This window comes from Stegostoma tigrinum, unplaced genomic scaffold (genome assembly GCF_030684315.1).
Source record: "Stegostoma tigrinum isolate sSteTig4 unplaced genomic scaffold, sSteTig4.hap1 scaffold_499, whole genome shotgun sequence".
Classification (NCBI taxonomy): domain Eukaryota; kingdom Metazoa; phylum Chordata; class Chondrichthyes; order Orectolobiformes; family Stegostomatidae; genus Stegostoma; species Stegostoma tigrinum.
This window is the reverse complement of record NW_026728429.1, coordinates 1-25,000: the sequence shown is the minus strand read 5'-3', so window position 1 is coordinate 25,000 and position 25,000 is coordinate 1. Positions and strand designations below refer to the sequence as shown.

Sequence of the window (25,000 nt, the reverse complement as noted above, 5' to 3'; positions counted from 1 at the left end):
ATTGTACTAAATGAAAAGCAAGTGTCACCTCTCAGTGTTAGGGGACAGGAGATGTGCATTAGAGAAGGAGATATAGTCAGCCTTGTCAGAGACAGCAGACAAGTTGCAAATGCATAGAAACTGACATTAAAGCTTTCTTGTCAATGTGTAAAGAGGTGAGACAAATATGACGAGTCAATATTGTACCTTTGCGCTCAGTAAAATCATGGAATCATGAATCAGAGAACCCTTACAGTGTGGAAACAGGTCGGTCAGCCCAACATGTCCACACTGCCCCTCACAGCATCCCACCCAGACCCATCCACCTGTAACTCACCTAACCTACACATCACTGAACACCTTGGGAAATTTAGCACGGCCAATCCACCAACCTTGCACATCTTTTGACTGTGGGAGCAAACTCGAGCACCCGGAGAAAACCCATGCAGGCACATGGAGAATGTGCAAACTCCACACAGAAAGTCACCAAAGGGTGGAATTGAGACAGTGGTGTTAACCAGAGCCACTGTGCTCTATATTATGCGAATTCAGCTGCAAGCATTTTTTTTTAAAGAAGGGAAACTTACCATCGTCACAGGATTAGAGTGGTTTCAATCTTCTATCAGCTTTGAGAACCTGATCCATATCTGCCTTCACAAGGGCAAGGTGTTGGTAATGGTGTGAGACCGGTTAGTATGCAGCAGCTCGCCATGCAAAAAATTAACGGCACTTTCATTGCTTTTTTCCTAGGGGCATAACAGAAAGACAAGAACATGAAAAAATCCTGAAATCTTTCTCCAATTTCAATCTCAAAGGGACCATCCGTTCCTCAAAAGTCATAACCAAACTGAACATGGGCCTCCTGCAGTGCCACAAATGATGCCACCCCAAAGTTGCAGGAACAGCAACTCATATTCCGCTTGGGAACCCTGCAGCACAATGGACATGGCTGACAGCTCTGTCAACCACGAATGCAAGGAATGCTCAGTTGAGCAAGAATGCAGACATTTCGGAATCCCTCCAGCAGAAGATGATATCATTAGAACAAATGGATCTGTCTGGACAGTCCTGTTTGTAGATTTTGGGAAGTAAGACTCTATTGTTTGTCATCAAGGATATGGTTGAGTGATCATATTCAGACTGAAGAGACCAAGAATGTGAGGCTGGAGAATGGGTGCAGAACCATGCCTCTCGGAATTCCTGTGCGTGTCTCTGCTTGGCTTGGGCTACTACGGTTACCTTGTCGCAGTGTCCTCTGAGAGGCGTGATTCTCCACCCATAATGCAACCAACAAGCAGATACAATTGGACCCCATCATACAAACCCATACAGATCAAAACCGGAAATGACAGTACTCATGGTAACAGACTGGACAGTGTCAATTCCAGACAGAGTAGAATAACATGGTTTCATTGGAGGCTGTACTGATGATGTCACCGATCATGGTGACGAAACGTCTGAATGAGAAGAAGCCAGCTCGGCGAGCAAGTTCACAACCTCAATCAGAGAACTGGCTGTTTTGAACTACCTTGTTCAAGAGTTTCAGTTTTGATTTGGAATGTTAAATCTCGCTCCCACATAGGGATGGAGGATTACTGTTAACAGCTGCATTCTAACTAATTCATATCGAATCATTATTGTTTTGACCAGTCTTCGGGTCAGGCTCCCTCGGTGACTGAGTCTCCCAAATTGTTAAGTTCCCTCGTGAAAGACTCCCCTTCTTTACACACCCAACTAGATCCACCTCAGTTGGTACGAATTAAGCTGATTAAAAAGGATCTTTGGGTTGTGGATACCTTCCTATGTTTCAGAAGGAGTCAAGATAACTCAGGGTGACACGGTGACTCAGGAGTTAGTACTGCTACCTCACAGCACCAGGGACCTGAGTTCCATTCCAGCCTCGGATGACTGTCTGTGTGGAGTTTGCACATTCTCCCCTTGTCTGTGTGGGTTTCTGCTGGGTGCTCTGGTTTCCTCCCACAGTCCAGAGATGTGCAGGTTGGGTGGATTGGCAATGCTGAATTACCCACAGTGCCCACGGATGTCGAGGTTAGGTACATTAGCCATGGGAAATGCAGGCTGACAGGGATAGAGTAGGGGAATGGGGATGGGTCTAGGTGGGATGCTCTTTAGAGGCTTGCTGTGGGCTTGTTGAACTGAGTGGCCTGTTTCCACACTGGGGATTCTGTAAAACTAGCTTCTCCTGAACTCGTGTGAGAGTGAGTTTATCAATTGCTAAATGCAAGAAGTCATAAGGCACCACAAATATGCACAAGTTAGAAACAAGAAATTTGCTCAAAAACCATAAAAGTTAAGAGGGATACGGATACTTCAGCCTTTGGATTGTTTGTGAAGAATAGAAAGTGGGATGTTGTGGCCACTAAGTTGGGCGATCCCCGTAATGTTGATATGAATTCAGCAGTTAATTTTGAGATTCTTGTTGAAATTCTTTTGACCTTGTTTCCCTTTTGACATTGCCCAGGTTTGCAGTGCTCAGAGCAAGAGATTTTCTTTTCTTCTTACCTGCAGCATTGGGCGATGAAACGGCTGTCCCAGAGCCGTGACCTCCCCAACTCCTGAGACTACACGAGCACATTCGCCCAGGAATACACACGGACTGAGACGAAAGAACTATCGGGATAACAATACTCAGCGTGGTACTGGAAAAGGCAGCATGTACAAACAGAAAACAGCTGTAAATAGTGTCAAGAGGTGAAATCAAGTGATAAAGCTAAAGTCATGGCTCTTTGCTTGCGTGCTCATTGTATTCAGAACAAAATCAACAAATTAATAGCACATTTCTAGGTTGACGGGCATGATTTTATAGCTATTACAAAGACATGGTTACAAGGAGATCAACACTGGAGGTGAGTGCGCAGGGCTATACGACATTCCAAAAAGACAAGCAGGAGGGAAAGTGACTGTAAGCGAAGAAATTAGTATGAGAGCAAGAAACGATCTTGGATCAGATGTAGAATCCAATTTTATTTATTTGTTAATGGGAGGAGGACATCCCTAGCTACGCAGTGTTTGTTGTCCATCCCTAATTGCTCGGGGACAGTTCAAAGTCAATCATATTGCTGTGGGTCTGCAGTCACATATAGGCCAGATCATGTAAGGGTGGCAGTTTCCTTCCCTAAAGCACATCAGTGAACCAGCTGAGTTTTTCTGACATTTGGCAATGAATTCATGGTCATCATTATATTCTTAATTCATGATTTTCTTTTATATTGAATTCAAATTCCACCATCTGCTGTGCTGGAATTTGAACACAGGTCCCCAGAATGTTATCTCAGTCTCTGAATTAACAGTCCAGCAATAATACCACTAGGCCATTTCCTCCCCCATCGTGGAACAAGAAAGCCTGTAGCTGATTCCCACTTGGGAAAAACAGTGAACCAGGAGCTTCTTAAATGGGCGATCGCATCTCCTTACATTTTAAGACAGCCATGGATAATCAGGACCTTGTGGGAAGCGATGAAATTGGGGAGGGAAAATTACATCAGTGTTAGGTAGGAGCTGAGCAGTATTAATTGGGAGGAGCTTTTATTGAACAAGTCAACATTTGATATGTGGGAGTTATTTAAAGACCTACTCTTCAGTTCAGAACTGGCCTATTCCAGGGAAGGAGGAATGACATGGATGGCAATCTAAGGACATACGGACATAAGAAATAAAACAGGAGTAGGCCATCTGTCTCTTCCAGCTCGTTCCGCTGATCTTTTTTGCGGACTCAGCTCCACTTACCCTCCCATTCACCATAACCCTCAATTCCTTTCCTGTTCAAAGATCTATCTGTTTTGGCTTTCAAAACATTCAACAAGGGAACCTCAACTGTTTCGGTGGGCAGAGAATTCCACAGATTCACAACCCTTTGGATGAAGAAGCTCATCCTCAACTCAGTTTTATATCTGTTCACACTTATTTTGAGGCTGTGCCCCCGAGTTGGGATTTTGCCCATCAGTGGAAACAATTTCCGATCCATTTGTTTCATAATTTTAAAAGTTTCTATTAGATCACCCCTCATTCTTCTAAATTCCAGTGACTGCAATCCTCGTCTACTCAATCTCTCCCCGTACAGCAACATTTTTAATTCTGGAATCAACCTCGTGAACCTCCTTTGCACCCCCTCCAGTGCAAGTACATCCTTTCACAAGTGAGGAGACTAAAACTGTACAAACTACTCCACACCAAGCCTCACCAGCACCCGATACAACTGTAGCATACCCTCCCGATTTTTAAACTGCATTACTCTCGCAATGAAGGACACTATTCCATTTGCTGTCTCAATTACCAGCCGCATCTGCAAACTACCTGATTCAGACACAAGGCTGCCCAGCTCACTCTGCGGAGCAGCATGCTGCAATTTTTCACCATTTAAGCAAGACTCCATTTTTCCGTAATTGCTACCAAAATGGATACCCTCACATCTACCATCATTGGACTCCATCTGCTAGACCCTTGTCCATTCACTTAAACTTTCTGCATCCTTCCGCAGATTTTCATTGTCCTCTTCAGACTTTACTCTCTCACTCATTTTAGTGTCATCTGTGAACATAGAAAAATACAGTGCAGAACAGGTCCTTCGGCCCTCCATGTTGCGCCAACCTGTGAACTAATCTAAGCCCGTTCCCTCACACTATCCCATCATCATCTATATGCTTATCCAAGGACTGTTCAAATGCCCTGAATGTGGCTGAGTTAACTGCATTGGCAGGCAGGGCATTCCACGCCCTTACCACTCTCTGGGTAAAGAACCTGCCTCTGACATCTGTCTTCAATCCATCACCCCTCAATTTGTAGCTGAGCCCCCTCGTACAAGCCAACATCATCATCCTAGGAAAAAGACTCTCACCGTCCACCCTGACTCATCTTTCTCTGATCGTCTTGTATGTTTCTATGAAAGGCCCTCTTAGCCTTCTTCTCTCCAATGAGGACAGACTCGAGTCGCTCAGCCTTCTCTCATAAGACCTTCACTCCAGACCAGGCAACATCCTGGTAAATCTCCTCTGCTCCTTTTCCAATGCTTCCGAATTCGTCCCGCAATGGAGCGACCAGAACAGGTCGCACGAGCCTTTTGTGCAGTTGCAGCATGACATCACGGCTCTGGAACTCAATCCCTCTACCAATAAAGTCGAACACACCGTATGCCTTCTTCACAGCACTATCAACATGGGTGGCAACTTTCAGAGATCTATGTACATGGAGGCCAAGGTCCCTCTGCACATCCGCACTACCAAGAATCTTTCCATTGGCCCAGTATTGTACCTTCCTATTATTCCTCCCAAAGCGAATCACCTCACATTGAACTCCATTTGCCACCTTTCCGCCCAATTTTGCACTTTATCCAAGTCTCCCTGCAACATGCGACATTCTTCCACATTGTCCACCACTCCACCGACTTTAGTGTCATTTGCAAACTTACTAACCCATCCACCTATGCCTGCGTCCAAGTCATTTATAAAAATGACAAACAGCAGTGGGCCAAAAACAGATCCTTGAGGCACACCACGAGTAACCGGACTCCAGGCTGAATATTTTCCATCAAACACCACTGGTTGCCTTTTTACCGAAAGCCAGTTTCTAATCCAAACTGCTAAATCTCCCTCAATCACATGGCTCCCTATTTTCTCCAATAGCCTACCATGTGGAACCTTATCAAAGGCTTTACTGAAGTCCATGTACACTACGTCAACTGGCCTTCTCTCATCCACATGCTTGGTCACCTCCTCAAAATCTCCATGAGATTTGTGAGACACGACCTGCCCTTGACAAATCCATGTTGACTATCTCCAATCAAATTGTTGCTTCCGAGATGATTATAAACCCTATCTCTAAAAACCCTTTCCAAAACTTTTCCTGCAACAGACGTAAGGCTCACTGGCTGTAATTGCCTGGCTCATCTCTCCTGCCCTTCTTGAACAAGGGCACAACATTTGCAATCCTCCAGTCCTCTGGTGTTAAACCTGCAGACAATGAGGACTCAAAGATCAAAGCCAAGGGCTCCGCCACCTCCTCCTGAGCTTTCCAGAGAATTCTCGGAAAAATCCTCTCAGGCCCAGGGGATTTATCTAGCTTCACACCTTCTAGAATTGATAACATCTCCTCCTTACTAACCTGAATCCTTTCAAGTCTAATAGCACGTATCTCAGTCGTCTCCTCGATGATATTCTCCTCTTCCTCAGTGAAAACAGATGAGAAATATTCATTTAGCACCTCTCCGATCTCTACCCGGTCCACACACAACTTCCCACTTCTGTCTTTGATTGGCCCTATTCCTACCCCAGTCATCCTTATATTCCTCACATACCTTGAGAAAACTTTACGGTTCTCCTCTATTCTACCTGTGAATGACTGCTCAGGACCCCTCCGTGCTCTTCTTAACTCTCTCTTTAAATCCTTCCTTGCTCATCTGTAATTCTCCATCGCATCAACTGATCCATCTCATCTCAACATCACATAAACCTTGCTCTTCTGCTTAACACGAGATACAATTTCTTTAGTAATACCTTATCACTGACCCCTGCCTGACAGGGACGTACCTATCAAGGACACGCAATATCTGTTACTTAAACCAGCTCCCCATTTCGATTGTCCCCATCCCCTGCATTTTGCTACCCCATTCTTTGCCTCCTAAGCCTTGCCCAATTATAATTGCCTTCCCCCATCTGTAAGTCTTGCCCTGTGGCATGTTCCTCTCCCACTCCATCGCTAAACTAAACGTAACCGAATTATGGTCACTCTCTCCAAAGTGCTCATCTACCACTAAATCAAACACCTGGCCTGGTTCACTGTCAAGTACCAGATCCAGTGTGGCCTCCCCTCTTGTCGGCCCTTCGACGTAGCGTGTCGGGAAACGCTCCTGCGTGCATTGGACGAAAACTCATCCATCCGACGTACGAGAGTTACAGCATTTCCAGTCAATGTTTACCAAGTTAAAGTCTCCCGTAATGACCACCCTGTTCCTTTCACTCCTGCCCAGAATCGTTTTGCCAATCCTCTCCTTCAGATCCCTGGAACTTTGCAGAGGCCATTTAAAAAACTCCCAGCAGCGTGGCCTCTCCTCTCCTGTTTCTGACATCAGCCCATACCACCTCAGTAGACCAGTCCTCCTCAAAAGTTTTTTCAGCCTCCGTTATACTGTCCTCGACAAACAAAGCCACACCTCCCCCTTTTTTCCCACCTTACCTGATCTTACTCAAAGATCTGAACCCTGGAACCTGCAACATCCATTCCTGACCCTGCTCTATCCATGTCTCCGTAATGGCCACAACATCGAAGCCCCAGGTACCTATCCATGCTGCAAGCTCACCTCGCTTATTCCGGATACTCCTGGCAGTGAAGTAGACACACTTCAATTCAGCTTGCTGTTTGCCAGCACACTCCTGTGACACTGAGATCCTGTCCATGTCCTCCCTATTCTCTTTCTCCTGTGTACTGAAACTGCACCACAGTTTCCCATCCCCTTGCTAAGCTAGTTTAAACCCACCCGAACAGCACTAGCAAATTTCCCGCCCAGGATATTAGTGCCCCTCTGGTTCAAGTGGAGACCGTCCTGTTTGTACAGGTACCACCTTCCCCAGAATGAGCCCCAATTGTCCATGTACCTGAAGCCCTCCCACCTGCAGCATCCCTGCAGCCACGTGTTCAGCTGAAATCTCTCCCTGTTCTTTGCCTCGCTATCACTTGGCACAGGTAACAAACCAGAGATAACCACTCCGTTTGTTTGAGCTCTCAGCTTCCAGCGGAGCTCCCTGAAATCCTGCCTGACATCCCTATCCCTCTTTCTACCTATGTCGTTGGTACCCATGTGGACCATGGCTTGGGGCTGGTCACCCTCTCCCTTCAGGACCCCAAAGACACTATCCGAGATAACACGGACCCTAGCACCTGGAGGCAACGCACCAATCGTGAGTCTCTTCGGTTCCAAACAAGCCTTCTATCTGTCCCTCTAACTATTCAGTCCCCAATGACTAACACTCTCCTCCTATACCCCCTTCCCTTCGTTGCAAGAGCGACAGACTCTGTGCCAGAGACCTGCACCCCAGTCAGTATTGAGGTAATGCCTCATCGTAAGGAGGTCAGAATTGACGGAGTGGCAGATATTTAGAGGGTCAGTACTGAGGCAGTGCACAACCGTCAGAGGGTCAGTACTTCAGGAGAACCCCAGTATCAGAAGGTCAACACGAATGGAGAGTCACATCGTCAATGGTTCAATCCTGAGGAACACTTCATTATCATAGGGTCAGTCCTGAGGCAGTGCTTCATTGTCAGAGGGTCAGTATTAAGGTTTAGAATTGAGGGAGTGCTATCTGATTATGTCACTCTGACAATGAGGCACTGCCTCAGGAATGAGCCTCTGACAATGAGGCACTTTCTCACTTCTGAATCTCTGACAAGGAAGCATTCCCTCAGTGCAAACCCTCTGTATGGACCCGATGTCAATGAGGCACTCGCTGAGTACTGACCCTCTGACAAAGTTCCAATAGCTTTCTACTGACCTTCTAATCATGTGCCCCCTACCCCATTTCTAAATCTGTTACATTGAGGGCACTGCCTCAGAACTGACACACTGGCTATAAGGCAGTCCGTAAAGACTGACCCGCTGATCATGAGGCTGTCCCTCAGTTAATGACCCTCTAAATATGAGGCACTCCCGTAATTCTGACCGTCAGGAGCTACCTCAATGTTGACTCACTGATATGGAGGCACTGCCTCAGAATTGACATGCTGACGATGGGGCACTTGCTCAGGACAGACCCTCTGATAGAGCTGCAGGTTTGATATTAGAGCAGTGATGCACCACGAGCAGGTCAGTATTAAGGGAGTGCCACACAGTCAGTGGACCAATATTAGGGGAGTGCCACACTGTCAGAGGATCACTCTTAATGGAGTGCTGCACTTGTGGTGAGTGAGTACTGAGGCAGTGCAGCACTGCAAAGGGTCAGTAATGAGAGAAAGCTCCATTTTCAGAGGGTTAGCACAGAGGAAGTGCTTAATCAGAGAGTTATTTCAGAGAGAGTGCTGTATTGTCAGAGTTTCGCACTGAGGGAATATCACACAATCAGAGGTCCAATATTAAGGAAACAGTGCACTGTTGGAGGGTTGATATAAAGGGAGGGCTGCACTGTCAGAGGGTTAATGATGTGGGAGTGCTGAAATATCACAGAATCAGTCCTGAGAAGTGCTGCACATTCAGAGAGTTAGTGCTGAGGGAGTGGTCTAATGTGAAAAGATTCATATCAAGGGGCACTGTCGAAGGATCAGTCGTGCAATACTGTCAGAAAAACAATATTGAGGGAGTTCTGCTGTGTCAGTGGGTCAATATTACAGGATTGCTACACGATCCACGTATCAATGTCAGATGGTCAGTCCTGAGGGAGTGCTGCACTGTTGGAGGGCCAATATTGAGTGTGTGCGACACTCAAGAGGATCATTTTGTTGGACTTGTGCACTGTCAGAAGTTCAATTGTAAGCAAGTGCCACACTGGTAGCAGGTTAATATTATGGGAGTGCTGCACTGTCAGACGGTTAAAGATGAGGGAAAGCTCATCATCTGACAGGGCATCACTCCCTTCAGACGAACCCTCAGGCGGTGCAGCACTCCAACAAGTTAGTTTCAGGGGCATGTTGTCCCATCAAATTGACCCTCTCAGACAGGAGCATGCACTAAATATCGACCCTCTCACAATGCTGCACTGCCTTAATATAGGCCCTCTGGCAGGGCGGCTCCCTTTCAGTACACACCTTCCAACAGCACAGCACTCTCCCATCATTGACCCTCTGACAGTGCAGTACTCTCTTAATACTGAATGTGTCACACTGCTCGACACTGTTGGAAGGTCAATACTAAGAGTGTGCTGCACTGTTAGACAGTCAATGATGAGCTAGCGATGCATGTGCGACATTCCCTCAATTCTTATCCCATTACAATGAGGCACTGCATTAGTATGGCCCTCTGACAAAGTAGCACAGCTTTAGAACTGACCCACTGATCATGAAGCTTTCCCTCAGTACTGGACCTCAGAGTGCTCCTCAGCCACAACACTGACTCTCTAATCCTGCAGTACTGTCTCAATTCTGACCTCAGTCCTGACCCTGTTACATTGACATTGCAGTTCTTCCTTACCATGGACACTCTGGCCATGGGACAACACTGTTGGCCCTGTTGCAGTGCAGAATTCACTGACACTCACCCTCTCCCATACCTTCAATACTGAACGTCTGATAGGACTGCGGGCAGCTGACTCTGACAGTGCAGCATTCTCTCAGTATCGACCCTCTGACAGGAATTAGGGGACTGCTGCATTGTCAGAGAGTCAGGACTGAGGAAGAGCTGCACTATCAGAGGGCAAATATTAATGGAGTTGTGCACTGTCACAAATTCAATATTAACAGAGGGCTGCACTGTCAGAGAATCAATGATGACGGGGCAGTGCGTTGTGAAAAGACCTGTAATAAAAGGCATGCGGCCTGTCAGAAGGACCAAACGGAGAGCTTCACTGTGAGAGGGCCAACATTAGTAAATGCTCCAGTCTCAGAGGGTCTGGCAGTGCTGGAAAAGCTCAGCAGGTCTGGCAGCATCTGTGGAGGCAAAAACAGAGATAACATTTCAGGTCCAGTGACCCTTCCTCAGGACTGTTCTGAGGAAGATCCCCAGTTCCGAGGAAGGGTCAATGGACTCGAAACGTTGAATCTGTTTTCTCCCACACAGATGCTGCCAGGCCTGCTGAGATTTTCTGGCAACTTTCTTTTTGTTCCCGACTTACAGCATCCGCAGTTCTTTTGTTTTTTATGTCTGGCAGTGCTTGTTTGCTTGTGACCTTCTGAAAGCACAGCACACCCATAATCTTGGCCCTGTGACAGACCAGCACTCCCTCAGTACTGATCCTCCAACAATGGAGCATTCCTTCAATACTGACCACCAGCGCAGCACTTGATTTCTGAGAGTAGTCTGAAAGAAACTACCTTTGCTTACCGAGAGAGACAGGGAGAGCAAGTGCGTATTCTGTAGGTGACTCAGGATGTATTGTAACCTTAACAAGTCAAACAGTATTTCAGATTAGTTTATAATTAAAGATTATTCTAACTGTCTTCCTGGAAAAGTACAGTCCCTACAACATGGGGCTGATACTAATACACTCACTCAGAAGTGACCCTCCAGCAAAGCAGCCCTGCCTCAGAACTGACCCTGTGACAATGAGCTACTCCATCAGCAGTGAATCTGTAATCACGTGGCACTCCCTCAATTCTGAAAACATTACACTGAGGCACTCCTACAAAGGCCTCTGCGTTTTAGGGATTATGTACAGTCATCCCTGTGTTTTACAGGTTGTTGAAAGGGGTCACTGTTTTCGGGTTTATTTTCACCCTCCAATCTTGCAGCACTCCCTCAATTCAGGCGTGCAGCAGTTATGTCTCCAGACTGAATCTCGAGAAGTGTTGCAAACCCTCAATTCTGATCTGCTCAAAATGAGCCACTGACTGAGTATTGGCCTTCTGACAAAAAGTCACTTATTCAGAACTGGCCTTCTGACAATGTGACACTCGTCCACATCTGACCCTCCAGCAATGAGGTACTGCCTCAGAACTGATCCGCTGACAGTGAAGCACTGCCCCCTCAGTTCTGACCCTCTGACAGAGCTGCAATACTTCAGGACTGAACTTCTAATCATCTTGTACTCCATCAACTCTGAATCCAATGCACTGAGCTACTGACTCAGTATTTACAGTCTGCTCCTAATACACCCTCAGAATTGACCCTAAGGCAATGTGACCCTGCCTCAGAACTAACTCTGTGACAATGAGGCACTTACTCAGCGCTGAATCTCGAATTGTGTCGCACTCCCTCAGTTTTTAGGCACTCCTTCCAGACTGGCACACTCTCAAGGCTGATCCTGCAGCAACGAGGAATTGCCTTACAACACAGCCACGAACAACAAGGCCCTCTTTAGGACAGTGTCTGATAACGAGGCACTCACTTGGTTCTGAGCCTCTGACAATGAAGCACTTGCTCAAGTCTGACCACATTAAAATGAGGCACCCTCAAACTGATCTGAAACACCTCAGTTTCGACCTTCTGATGGCTCTGAAATGCCTCAGTTTATATCCTCTGACCGGTCTTTTAATTCTGACACAATTACAGTGAAGGTCAGCCTCCGTGCTGACACTCAGAGTACATCACTCCCTCTGACAGTGTTGCACACCCTGAGCATCACTGACAGTTTCAGCGTTCCCTTAATATGGACCAACTCACAATGCAGCACTCCCCTGACATTATTATTTACATTGACGATCTGACAGGACAGCCCACCTCAGTGCTGACCCTCCGACAGCGCAGCATTCCCTCATTACTCACCCTCTGATACTGTAGCCCACCTTTGGTAATGACACTCTGACAGTGTCACACTCCCTTACTATCGGCCCTTAACAGTGCAGCACTCCCTCAATGATGACACCGTAACGATGCAGGATTCCCTCAGTCCTGGCTCTGCAACAGTCAAGCATTCAATCAACACTGACCCTCTGTTAGTGCAGCACACCCCTAATATTGATCCTGTGACAGTGCAGCACTCCCTTAATATTGGCCTTCCGACAGAGTGGCACTTTCTTGACGAAGACACTCTGACAATACAGTTTTCCCTCAGTGCTGATCCTCTGGCAGTGCAGCATTCTGTCATCATTGGCACCTTGCCAGTGGAGCTACATGCTTCTTATTGACCCTCCACAGTGCAGCACTGCCTCTCTACTGACTCTACAACATTAATATTGATCCCCGAACGGGAGGTTCTCTTTCATACCCACTCCCACAAAGAGAAGCCCTCCCTCATCTTTAACCCTCTGACAGTGCAGCACTCCCTTAATATTAACCCGCTGCTGGTGTGGCACTCCGTTACAGTGCCGAACTCCAACAAAGTGATCATCTGAGTGTCGCGCACACACTCAATATTGACCCTCCAACAGCGTAGCCCTCCCTCAGAACTGACCGTCTGACATCCATACACTGATAGTGTCGCAATTCTGTAATATCGACCCCCACCGACGCAGCAGAACTCTCTCAATATTGGCCTTCGGACAGTACTGCGCTACTGATCCTTCGGCGGTGCCTCTTGATATCAATCCTCTGACATTATAGCACTCCCTCAGTACTAACTCTCTGAACGTGCAGCACTCTCTCAGGTCTGATTCTGCGCTATTTCAGCACTCCCACGTCATTAACCCTCTGACAGTGCAGCACTCCCTTTATATTATATTATATTTATCAACTCTCCAACAGTGCACTATTTCCTTAATATTGGACCTCTGATTGGACAAGCTGACGGCATCTCATGTTCTTTATCGACAGAGAGTCAGTTCTGTGGTAGTACCTCATTGTAATGGGTCAGAGTGGGTCTAATCAGTCCAACCCCAAACCTAACCGCAGCTTCAGGCCTAAGCCTAGCCTCAGGCCTAACACTCACCCTCAACCCCAAACCTAAATGTGGTCTGAGCTCTAACCCTAACCATAGACTCAGCCCGAAGCCTAACCTCAGCCTTAACCCAAAACCTCTCCCGAGCCCTACCCCGAACTCCAAACTTAACCTCATTAGTCACCCTAACACAAGTCTCATCCCTCACCCTAACTCTACCCTCATCCAAAACCTCGTCCAATCCTCACACCTAACCCCTAGCCTTGGTCCTAACCCAAACCCTAACCCTCGCCACCCTCTCACGCTAACCCTCATTGTTAATTAATGAGTACTGAGGTATAGCAGCACTGTCAGAGCATCAGAATAGTGGGAGTGAACTATTGTCAGACTGTCGATACTGAGGCAGTGTCTCATTATCGAAGGGTCAGAATTGAAGCAGTGCCACACTAACAGAGACTCAGTACTGAGGTACTGCAACAGCGTCATAGAATCTGAACTGTGGGCGTGCATTATTGTCAGAGGGTCATGATCTGAGGCAGTGTCTCCTTGTGAGAGGGTCAGTACTGACAGAGAGCCATCCTTGCCTGACAGTCAGTACTGAGGCACTGCTTCTTTGTCAGGGGGTCTGGAGGGATAGTGTCTCATTGTTGGTCAGTCCAGTGTGAGGCAGTAGCTCATTGGTGGAGGGTCAGTCCTCAGGGTGGGCGGATGATGTGGAGGTGCTGGTGTTGGACTTGGGCGGACAAGGCTGAGTCTTGACACTCTGCTACAAATGCACTCTCTAGTTCTGACCCTCTGATAAAGGCAAACTCCCTAATTGCTGACACTCTGCCAAGTAGGCACTGGCTCAAACAGACCCTCTGACAATAGGCCACTGACCCTCTGATAGAGCTGCAGTACCTCAGTGAGGCAGTGGCACTCCTTGAATTCTGATCCCATTACAATCAGGCACTGCATCAGTACTGACGCTCTGCCAAAGAGGTACTGCCTGAAAACTGATCCAATGACAATGAGGCACTCCATCAGGACTTACCTCTGACAGTGCTAGATTACCTCTGTACTGACCTTCTAAAATGGGTGGCACTCCTTCAATTCTGACCCCCTTACAACATAGCCCTGCTGCAGTGCCGACCCTCTGACAACAAGGCATTCTCTGAAGCCTGATCCCCTCAAGATGAGGTCATACTTCAGTATTAACACTGACAAAGAGTCACTTCCTCGAAATTGACCCTCTCATTGTGCGGCACACCCTCAGTTCTGATCTTACGACAATGGGGCACTTTTGACCAGCTGACAATGGTGCTCTCCCTCAGTTCTGACACCTCCACAGTTCTGCACTACCTCTGTACTGACTCTCAGTACTGACCCCATTCTGATCCATTACAATGAGGCGCTGCCTCACTTGTGGCTGTATAACAATGATGCACTCCATCGATTCTGCGCCGCACACAGTGCTGTAATACTTCCGTACTGCCCTGTAATTGTGTGGCACTCCCTTAATTTTGACCCCCTTACACTGAGGCTGTGCCTCAGTATTCACCTCTGAAAATAATGCACTCCTACAGATCTGGCCCTCTGATGCTCCTGCAATAACTTAATTTTTATCGGCTCGTCACGTGGTTAGCTTCAATGCTGATGCCATTACACGGAGGCAGTTTCTCAGAACTGACCTTCTAACAATGGCACTCCCTTCGGACTGTCAGATACAGCCACACTCCCTCCGTTTTGACCCTCTCATCACGTGGCAGTCCCTCAATTCTGAACTCCTCACAATGAGTCGCTAACTCAGTACTGACCCTCTGACAAAGAGGCACTCCCTTAGGGCTGACCTTGCACCAATCAGATACTGCCTCACACCAAACCCTCTCGAATAATGAGGCACTGCTTCAGTACAGACCCTCTGACAAAGACGCACTGCCTCAGAACTGACTCTCCAGCTATGGCGACCGGCCACAAAACGGACCTGCTGACAATGAGGCACTTCCTACCATCTCCAATCATGTGGCATATCTCTAATCCTGTGGCCCTCTCTCAGTTCTGTCGCCATTGCATTGAGGCATTCCCTCTTCGTTGATCCTCTGAACTCCCTCAAGACTGACCATCCACCGTTGATGCACTACCTCAGATCTGACCCACCGACAGTCCTACAATCTGTCACCATTCCATGTAGCATTCCAGCAATTCTGACCCCATTTCAATGAGACGCTGTTTCAGATGGTCACTCTGAAAACGAAGCGCATTCTCAGGACTAAATCTCTGAAACTAAAGCACTTCCTCAGTACTAACTCTCTGGCAGGCAAGTATTGGAAGTTAGGTTAGGGCTGAGGTTAGACTTGGAGCTTAGGCGAGGGTTGGGGTTGAGGCTAAGTGTTAATTGGGGCTGTGTGTTACGGTTCATTTTAGGGCTGAGGCCACAGCTAGTGGTAGGGCTGAGACTAGATGTTCGGCCTGAGGATCAGCATTAGGGCTGAGGGTAGGGAGGGTTTACGCTGAGGATAGGGTTAGGGTTAGGGTTAGGGTTAATGCTGAGGTGAGGGTTAGCCTGAGGCGAGCGTTTGTATGGGTTTAGGGCTGAGGCTGGGTTTAGAGTCAGGGTTTGGGCAAAGAGACGCTGCCTCAGAACTGACCTGCTGACAATTAGCCAGTACCTTAGGTACTGATGAGCTAATAAAAAGGCCCGCTCTCAGCACTGACACTGCAGCAATGAAGTCTTGCCTCACAACTAACTCACAAAGGGCTCATAATTGAGCAAGTGCCGAATGATGAAAGGGTGCGGACTGAGGTGTTGCATAACTGTCAGAGGGTCAGAACTGAGGTATTGCATCATTATCAGATGGTCAATACTGCAGCAGTGGCCCACTGTAATAGGGTCAGAAAGGTCATACTGAGGTCTTGCAAGATAGGGTCAGAACTGTTGGAGTGATTCATTATCAGAGGGTGGGCACTGAGGCATTGAAGCATTGACAGAGGGTCAACACACTGTCTGTATTGAACATGTGGCAATAATGTTCTGACTCCATAACATCAAGGCACTGCCTCAAAACTGACCCTTAATCCTGACCCTCGCACAGTGCTGCATTGCCTCAGTCGTGATGCTGCATTCGTGTGGTACTAGCAGTTCCAACCCCATGAATAGGATGGGCTGAAGGGTAACATTTCTTGATATTTGAGAAATGGTTGACTTTGAATGAGTCCTGTCAGCGTTCCTGTTTTACAGTTAATTTTATTTCTGTAACTGGTTTCTTTCTTTGCCAAGTCGTTTGTTACACCGGAGCAGAGGGAGCATTTTGTTCCTCGGCACTGGGCGTCATCTCGGAATGAGACCGCGAACGGTGCCAGGAACAACCTCAGCCTCCAGGCCAGCCATTGATCGAGGGGTCCCTCACGGCCACAAGAACATGAGACTTATTCTTTTTTACTCTCTACTTGTTATTCTTTTTAATTACTCTTTCTCCATCTTTTATTTCCTCAATAAATGTTCATCTTTCAGAAAATTGGCAAGCATTCCTTTAACTGCACTTGATAGAATCACAAAAGAACCACTTCGATGCACGCTGTCATCAAAAACACACCATTATTTTGGGGCACTGCCTCAGCATTGATCGTCTGACAATATCGCACTCCCACAGATTTGACCCTTTGACAACGAAGCAAGGCCTCAGTATTGAAGCTCTGACAATGCTTCAATCCCTCAGTTCTGACCATCTGACAAGGAGGCACCTTTATTTCTGACCCTCTCACAGTAGCAATATCTCAGGACTGACCTTCTATTTGTCTGGCATTGCCTCACCTTAGAATGAGGTGCTGCCTCAGTCTTGACCTCCTGACAATAATGCACTCCCACAGTTCGGACCCACTCATATTGCTGCATTTCCTCAACACTGACACTAAAAATGTGTGGCAGATCTTTAGTGCTGATCCTTTTACAAGGAAGCATTGTCTCAGTATTGACCATCTGACAATGATGAACTCTCACAGGGGTCAGGACTGAACCCCTGTCAATGAGGCACTTCTTCAGTGCCCGCACTCATTATTCGCCTTCTGACAAAGCTTCAATACCTCAGTACTGACCCTCTCACAGGGCCGATCTTCTGTCAAATCTAGAGAATTAACACAGAGGAGGTGTCTCTTATTAGAGGGTCTGCCTGAACTCTTGGTTGAAGTGTTCAATAAATTGCTACAACCTGAAAGAAGTAATTCTTCCCTGAATTAATAGGCAACCAATTTGAAAATGTGGCCTCTGGTCGTAAAATCTTTCACAAATGGGAGTAATCTCTACGGATATACACTAACAAGCCTCTTAAGAATCTTAAATGTCGAAAAAATAAGTTTTTTTTCAATCTTATAAACTCCAATGAATGTAGCCCAACTTTCCTAAGCATAGCAATCCCGTCTGCCATTTCCGAAATCAACCCAGTCAACATGAGGTGTCCGGCCGCCGCAGCACTCGCTCTGTGGCTGTACATGACTTGTAAGTTACCATCCTGCTGCTACGACTCTACTTCTATTTACGATGCAGTCCTCCGTCCATCCGAACATACTACCCTTGAACACACGGGCTCTTTTCTTTTGAGACACCTTATGAGCTGTACCTTATCAAATGCTTTGTTGAAATCTCAATGTCAACATCAACTGGTGGTCCTTCGTCAGTAATGTTTGTTTCCTTCTCAAAGCACTGTAGCAAGTTTGTCAAGTATTATTTCCCCTTTATGAAAGGATGTTAACTCTGTAGGATGTTATAGCACACTCAGTACCCTGTTATTTCATCTTTCATTGCCGGCATGAACATCCACCCAGGTTGACCTAAACTGGCAATACTTGCTTACTATTTTGTCCAAGTATCTTTGTAATAATGGTGTTATGTTCACAATCTTTCAATCCTCTGAGAATTTTCCACAATCTAAGGATTCTTGGAAGATTATCATCAGTGCCTCCATTGTATCTGTAGCTGCGTTGTTCAACATGAGAGGATACAATTCATCATACCCCTTGGATATTTTCTGTACTGATTGGAGTTATGTTTGGAATTCTGTGCAGTGACATTCACTTTTAACAGTTTTCTGAATACTACCAGGAACAGAAATTGTGATCCAGCTGCAACTAAACTAAAGCTTTCAGCACGGAAGAAAGTGTTTCAATTCAATATGAACCTCTTAACTCCTGAAAAGGGCAACACGATTTGCCTCAGTCCATAAATGTTCTTTCTCCAACACCCTGAGATGCATTATCCGTATTTCTTCAAATTTACCACAGAATCTGTTTCACTCACCCTTTCAGCAATACGCAGAACAACAAATCGGCATTTTTAGTCCCCCTGTAGCCTCCGTTGCACACGTGCATTGTTAGATGATTATTTATTTGTGTGCCTGCTTTTTTGCTCGAATGGAGAAAGGTAAATTTCTGTTCTTTTGTCATCAGAACTATTGCCTCCTCACTCTCATCTTCCTTGTTTTATCCTGTGCTGGAATATTTAATTTGTTGACATATCTGAAATATGTTGTTGAATGGATCGGGTTTTGTAACATTGCATTCCCCATAGACCATCTACCGATATTGTTGCTTGTTCTAACAGTTATTATCTCGCAGAGTGGAAAATGCAGTTTGAAAGCAATGGAACGTTATCGATGAAGAAGTTGATGCATAAATTGCTGCGATCTTCTAAACTACAAACTCACCTTCAATTCTTTCTCGGTCAGAGCATTATGCCGGCGCAAATGAATCGTGTTCTCAATGGGACTTCCAAAACCATGGAATTGAATTTGTATGTTGATTTCTTCTTCCCTCTTCAGAAATGCAAAGTAGTATCGTGATGAAGCTTCCAAGGCGATGATTGTGTCCTTCAATGAACGGAAAAGTGACTTTTAGATTCATGGAAATATTTCACTACTTCTATAGACATGAAATGCAAACATTCTCCCTGCATATGACCCAGTCTCATTTTATCGTATCTTTCTGATTTTACACGCCATGGGATAATCATTGCAGTGTAACAGAAATGTTGATCATGGAAATTTATCACTGTTTTCATAAATAATGGCAAATTTTCAACATCTTGCAATTGTATGAAGGCTCAGTCTCATCACACCTCGCCTGCTGCACAAAGACATTCTTACACTGCTTTCAATGTTAGGGCTGAAACAAAACACAATCATGACACAAATGCATCAACACACTACTTTCAATAGGATCTGATATCCTTGCCAGGCACTGGAGGGGTTGCGGAGACTGGTGAGTGGACAAAGTCGTTCCTCTGTTCAAGCAGGAAAACAGGGACTTTCCAGGAAACTACAGACTGGTGAGTGTCTCATGTCTCAAAAGTATGGGCTAATAAGGGACAGCCAGCATGGCATTATGCGGGGCAGGTTATGTCTTACCAAGTCAGTTGAAGTTTTCACGGAGGTGACAAGGGTGATCAATTCGGGTAGAACAGTTGATAACATATACATGGATTTTACGAAGGTTTTCAACAAGGTTCCTCATGGTATGCTCATCCAGAAGATTAGGATCCATGAGATCCATGGTGACTTGGCCTGCCCATATAAGGCAGACGGTAACGGTGGAAGGCGAACAAAGATAACACAGTGTAGGGCTGGAGGAACACAGCAGGCCAGGCAGCATCAACAATGTCAGCTTTCCTGTTCCTCTGATGCTGCCTGACCTGCTGCGTTCCTCCAGCTCCACACTTGGTTAACTCTGATTACAGCATCGACAGTTCTTGCCGTCTCAGTGGTGGAAAGCTGTTTTTCTGGCTGCAGCTCAGTGACGAGTGGTGTTCCGCATCAATGTGACTTCTGCTGTTTGTGATATATGTAAATGACTTGGTGGCAAATGTAGACGGGGGATCACTAAGTTTGCAGATGATATAAGGACCAATGGACTTGTGGGCAGCATGGAAGGTTGTCAAAGGACACAGCAAGATACAGACCAATTGCAAACTCGAGCGGAGAAATGGCCGATGGAATTTAATCTGGGCGGGCATGAGGTGTTGCATTTTAGGAGACCAAGTGTTAAGGAAAGGGATACACAGTTAATGGCAGGACCCCAAACAGCAGTAAAGTCCAGAGGGATCTTGGGGTCCTAGACCATAACTCCCTGACAGTAGCCACACAAGTAGATAGGGTGGTCAAGAAGGCATATCGCATGCTTGCCTTTATGCTGAGGGAAACTCAGCGCAAGAGTCAGGATGTCACATTGCAGCTTTACAAGACTTTGGTGAGACCACACAGAGTATTGCATTCAATTCTGGCCGCCACATTACACTAAGGATGTGCAGGCTTTGGACAGGGTGCAGAAGAGATTTACCAGCATGCTGACTGGAATAGAGGGTATGAATGAGAAGGAGGAGCTGGAAAAACTCTTTTTTGTCTGGGGCAGTAGAAGCTGAGGGCAGGCTTGATAGAAGTCTATAAAATTAGGAGATACATAAATACAGCTAACGGTCAGAAAATTTCTCCCCCGGAGTTGAAGTGTCCACTATTAGGGGGCATGCATTTAAGCTGAGAGGGGGGGGGGGCGAAGTTCAAAAGAGATGTGAGGGGCAAATATTTCACACTGAGCATGTTAAAAGTGTGGAATACATTGCCCGGGGTGGTAGTGGATGCAGATACGATGAAAGCATTTAAAAGGGTCTTTTAGTTAAGTGCACGAATATGCAAGGAATGGAAAACTATGGATCAAGGACAGGCAGAAGAGATTATTTCATTTCTTGTCATGTTTGGCCCAACACGGTGGGCCAAAGGGCACATTCCTGTTGCTGTAGTGTTCCAAGTTTTATGCTCACTTGTATCATGATTACAAAAAGTAGGATTGGGAAGAATATTTGAGAAGTGTTTGAGAACATGATTTCATGTAAGGACAAACGGGATAAGGATTAGGTGACACAGCACAAACAGATTTTGGAGCCCATGATGAATCATAGGGACCTCACAAGCACCAATGATCAGAGGGATCTCAGGATCTTGATGTGTATGCCTGTTGATCCCCCAATGTAATGGACGAGGTCGTTGAAGTGGTTTGGAAGGCACATTGGATACTTGTCTTTATTAGGCTTCATATTAAGTGACAGAGTTTCAGAATAGGCAGGGTATGTACACAATGTTGCTTCGACCCAACAGTGAAGTCAACGATGAGAAAATACAGTGAGACTTGGACAACGATCAGGCTTGGTCTGATGAAGGATGTTACATTTGCACCATACAAGTGCTCAGCAGCAATCAGCTCCAGCAAGAGAGAATATGACCATATCAAAAAAATTCCATGTCCTTACACTCACTTCATCCTTACATTTATTTTTTTAAAAATGTGCAAGTGCAATCCAAGCCATGCAAGGCTACGGGCCAGGTGTTGGAAATCAGGTTAGAACAATTCAGTGCTTGTCCTTGACTGTCACAGAATCCATGAGTTTAAGAATGTATTTCTCCTGTATTGTAGACTACTGAGGTGCTTGGCTATCCACTAAACCAAGGTTAACACTGATCTAAAACTAAACTGGGTCAGTTATATAACCAGCAGTAGCCAGGTCCATGGTACAAACCACCCTGCTGTGGGACAGGGTCAGGCAAATCCAAGTGAGCGAGCGTGGTTGGAGACTCATTCATTGGGGGCATAGATTCTGTCGCCACATTTGAGACACCAGGGCTGTGTGTTGCTTCCCTAGTGCCAAGGTCAAGGACATCTCTGAGTGGTTGCAACAAATTCTTAAGGTGGAGGGTGAGCAGCCAAAGGCCACGGGGCACGTTGGTACCAATGGCATAGGCAGAAAGAGGGAATACATTCTGCGGACTATGGACAAGGAGTTAGCAAAGAGGCTGAAAGGCAGGACCCAAAGGGTAATAATTTATGGGTTGCCACGAGTGCCACATGTTAGAGAGTTGTCATAGAAAGATAGGTGAGATGAATGCATGGTTAAGGAGCTGGCACAGGGGGCAGGGTTTCCGGCTCATGGATAATTGGGACCGTTTCTGAGCAAGGGGTGACCTGTGCAAGAGGGATGGGAGGCAAGACGCTGCGAGCGGGACAGGACAGAGGGGACAAGTCGTTGTGAGCGGGTTACGACGGAGGGGACAAGTGCCTGTGAGCAGATCAGGAAGGAGGGGCAAGTCGCTGTCAGCGGGACTGGGCTGCAGGGGGCAAGTCGCTGCGAGCGGGTTGGGGCTGCGGGGGCCAAGTCGCTGTGAGCGCGACAGGACTGCAGGGGGCAAATCGCTGTGAGCGGAACAGGGCTGTGGGGGAAAGTCCCTGTGAGCGGGTCAGGACTGAGGGGGCAAATCGCTGTCAGCGGGACAGGGCTGCGGGGGGCCAGTACCTGTGAGCCGGTCAGGACTAAGGGGGCACATGGCTGTGGGGGCCAGTACCTGTGAGCCGGTCAGGACTGAGGGGGCAAATCGCTGTCAGTGGGACAGGGCTGCGGGGACAGTACCTGTGAGCCGGTCAGGACTGAGGGGGCAAATCGATGTCAGCGGGACAGGGCTGCGGGGGCCGGTACCTGTGAGCCGGTCAGGACTGAGGGGGCAAATCGCTGTCAGCAGGACAGGGCTGCAGGGGCAAATCGCTGTCAGCGGGGGCAAGTCGCTGTCAGCGGGACAGGGGTGCGGGGGCAAGTCGCTGTGAGCGGGTCAGGGGTGCGGGGCCCAGTCCACTGTGAGTGGGACAGGACTGAGGGGGCAAGTCGCTGTCAGCGGGGCAGGGCTGAGGGAGCAAGTCGATGTGAGCGGGTCAGGGCTGCGGGGGCAGGTCCCTGTCAGCGGGTCAGGGCTGCGGGGGCAGGTCCCCGTGAGCAGGACAGGGCTGCGGGGGCCAGACCCTGTGAGCAGGACAGGGCTGGGGGGGGCCAGTCCCTGTGAGCGGGTCAGGGCTGGGGGGGTCAGTCCCTGTGAGCGGGTCAGGGCTCGGGGGGTCAGTCCCTGTGAGCGGGTCCAGGGCTGCAGGGGCAACTGGCTCTGAGTGCGTCAGGAGTGAGGGCGCAAGACGCCGGTGAGCGAGTCAGGACGGAAAGGGCAAGTCGCCGGGGACGGGTGAAGACTGCAGGGGCAAGAGGCTGAGGGGGTCAGGACAGCTGGGGACGGGTAATGACAGAGGAGGCAAGTTGCTGTCAGTTGCTAAGTACTGCAGGGGCAAGTGGGCTGTGCGCGGGTGAGGACGGAAGGGGCAAGTGGCTGTGTGCGGGTGAGGACGGAGGGGGCAAGTGGCTGTGAGGAGGACGGGGTGGCGGAGGGTGGGGGGAATAGGAGGTGGAGCAGGAGGGTGGGGGAAACGAGGAGTAGGGAGGAAGGATATGGTCAAAGGAGGGGGGGTTGGGGGGGGGAGGACGAGGGTGGGACGGGAAGACGGAGAGGGGGGTGGGGCGGGAAGAAGGAGCAAGAGGGTGGGGCAGGAAGGAGAGGAAGAGGGTGGGGGGGGAAGAAGGGGGTGGAAGTGAGAGGGGAGGATGGTGGCGGGAGGAGGAAGTGGAGGGTGGGGGGAGTGGAGGAGGTGGGTGGAGTGGAGAAGGAGGAGGAGGGTGGTTGGAGTGGAGGAGGAGGAGGAGGAGGTGGGTTGGAGTGGAGGAGGAGGAGGATGATGTGGGGAGTGGAGGAGGAGGAGGAAGAGGTGGTGGAGGAGGAGGGTGGGTGGTGGAGGAGGAGGAGGAGGAGGAGGAGAGTGGGGGGAGTGGAGGAGGAGGAGGAGGATGTGGGGAGTGGAGGAGGAGGAGGAGAGGAGGAGGAGGAGGTGGGAGAGGAGAGGAGGAGGAGGGTGGGGGGAGTGGAGGAGGAGGGAGGAGGAGGAGGGTGGGTGAGGTGGAGAGGAGGAGGAGGAGGGTGGGTGGAGTGGAGAGGAGGAGGAGGAGGGTTGGTGGAGTGGAGGAGGAGGAGGATGATGTGGGGAGTGGAGGAGGAGGAGGAAGAGGTGGTGGAGGAGGAGGGTGGGTGGTGGAGGAGGAGGAGGAGGAGGAGAGTGGGGGGAGTGGAGGAGGAGGAGGAGGATGTGGGGAGTGGAGGAGGCGAGGAGGTGGGGGGTGTGGAGGAGGAGGAGGGTGGGGGGAGGTGGAGGAGGAGGAGGAGGTGGGGGGAAGTGGAGGAGGAGGAGGAGGGTGGGGGGGAGTGGAGGAGGAGGAGGAGGAGGAGGGTGGGGGGAGTGGAGGAGGAGGAGGAGGTGGGTGGAGTGGAGGAGGAGAGGATGATGTGGGGAGTGGGAGGAGGAGGAGGAAGAGGTGGTGGAGGAGGAGGGTGGGTGGTGAGGAGGGAGGAGGAGGAGGAGAGTGGGGGGAGTGGAGGAGGAGGAGGAGGATGTGGGGAGTGGAGGAGGAGGAGGAGGAGGAGGAGGGTGGGGGGAGTGGAGGAGGAGGAGGAGGGTGGGGGGAGTGGAGGAGGAGGAGGAGGGTGGGGGGAGTGGAGGAGGGAGGAGAGGTGGGGGGGAGTGGAGGAGGAGGAGGAGGAGGAGGGTGGGGGGAGTGGAGGAGGAGGAGGAGGTGGGGGGAGTGGAGGAGGAGGAGGAGGGTGGGGGGAGTTGAGGAGGAGGAGGAGGGTGGGGGGAGTGGAGGAGGAGGAGGAGGAGGGTGGGGGGAGTGGAGGAGGAGGAGGAGGAGGGTGGGGGGAGTGGAGGAGGAGGAGGAGGAGGGTGGGGGGAGGTGGAGG

The 25,000-nt window shown here is 48.5% G+C and overlaps 1 protein-coding gene across 1 annotated transcript in view; it reads right to left on the bottom strand.

The window, feature by feature from the left end:
* LOC132208658 (uncharacterized) overlaps nt 1-18,760 on the bottom strand; it is a 28,894-nt gene extending 10,134 nt beyond the window's left edge. Inside the window, exons 1-2 of the mRNA XM_059644092.1 lie at nt 18,658-18,760; nt 2,503-2,639 (exon numbers count right to left, since the gene is read on the bottom strand). Coding sequence (XP_059500075.1) covers nt 2,503-2,639; nt 18,658-18,728 — 208 coding nt within the window. The 5' untranslated portion in view covers nt 18,729-18,760. The remainder of the gene's footprint in view (nt 1-2,502; nt 2,640-18,657) is intronic.
* Between the last annotated feature and the right edge of the window lie 6,240 nt (nt 18,761-25,000).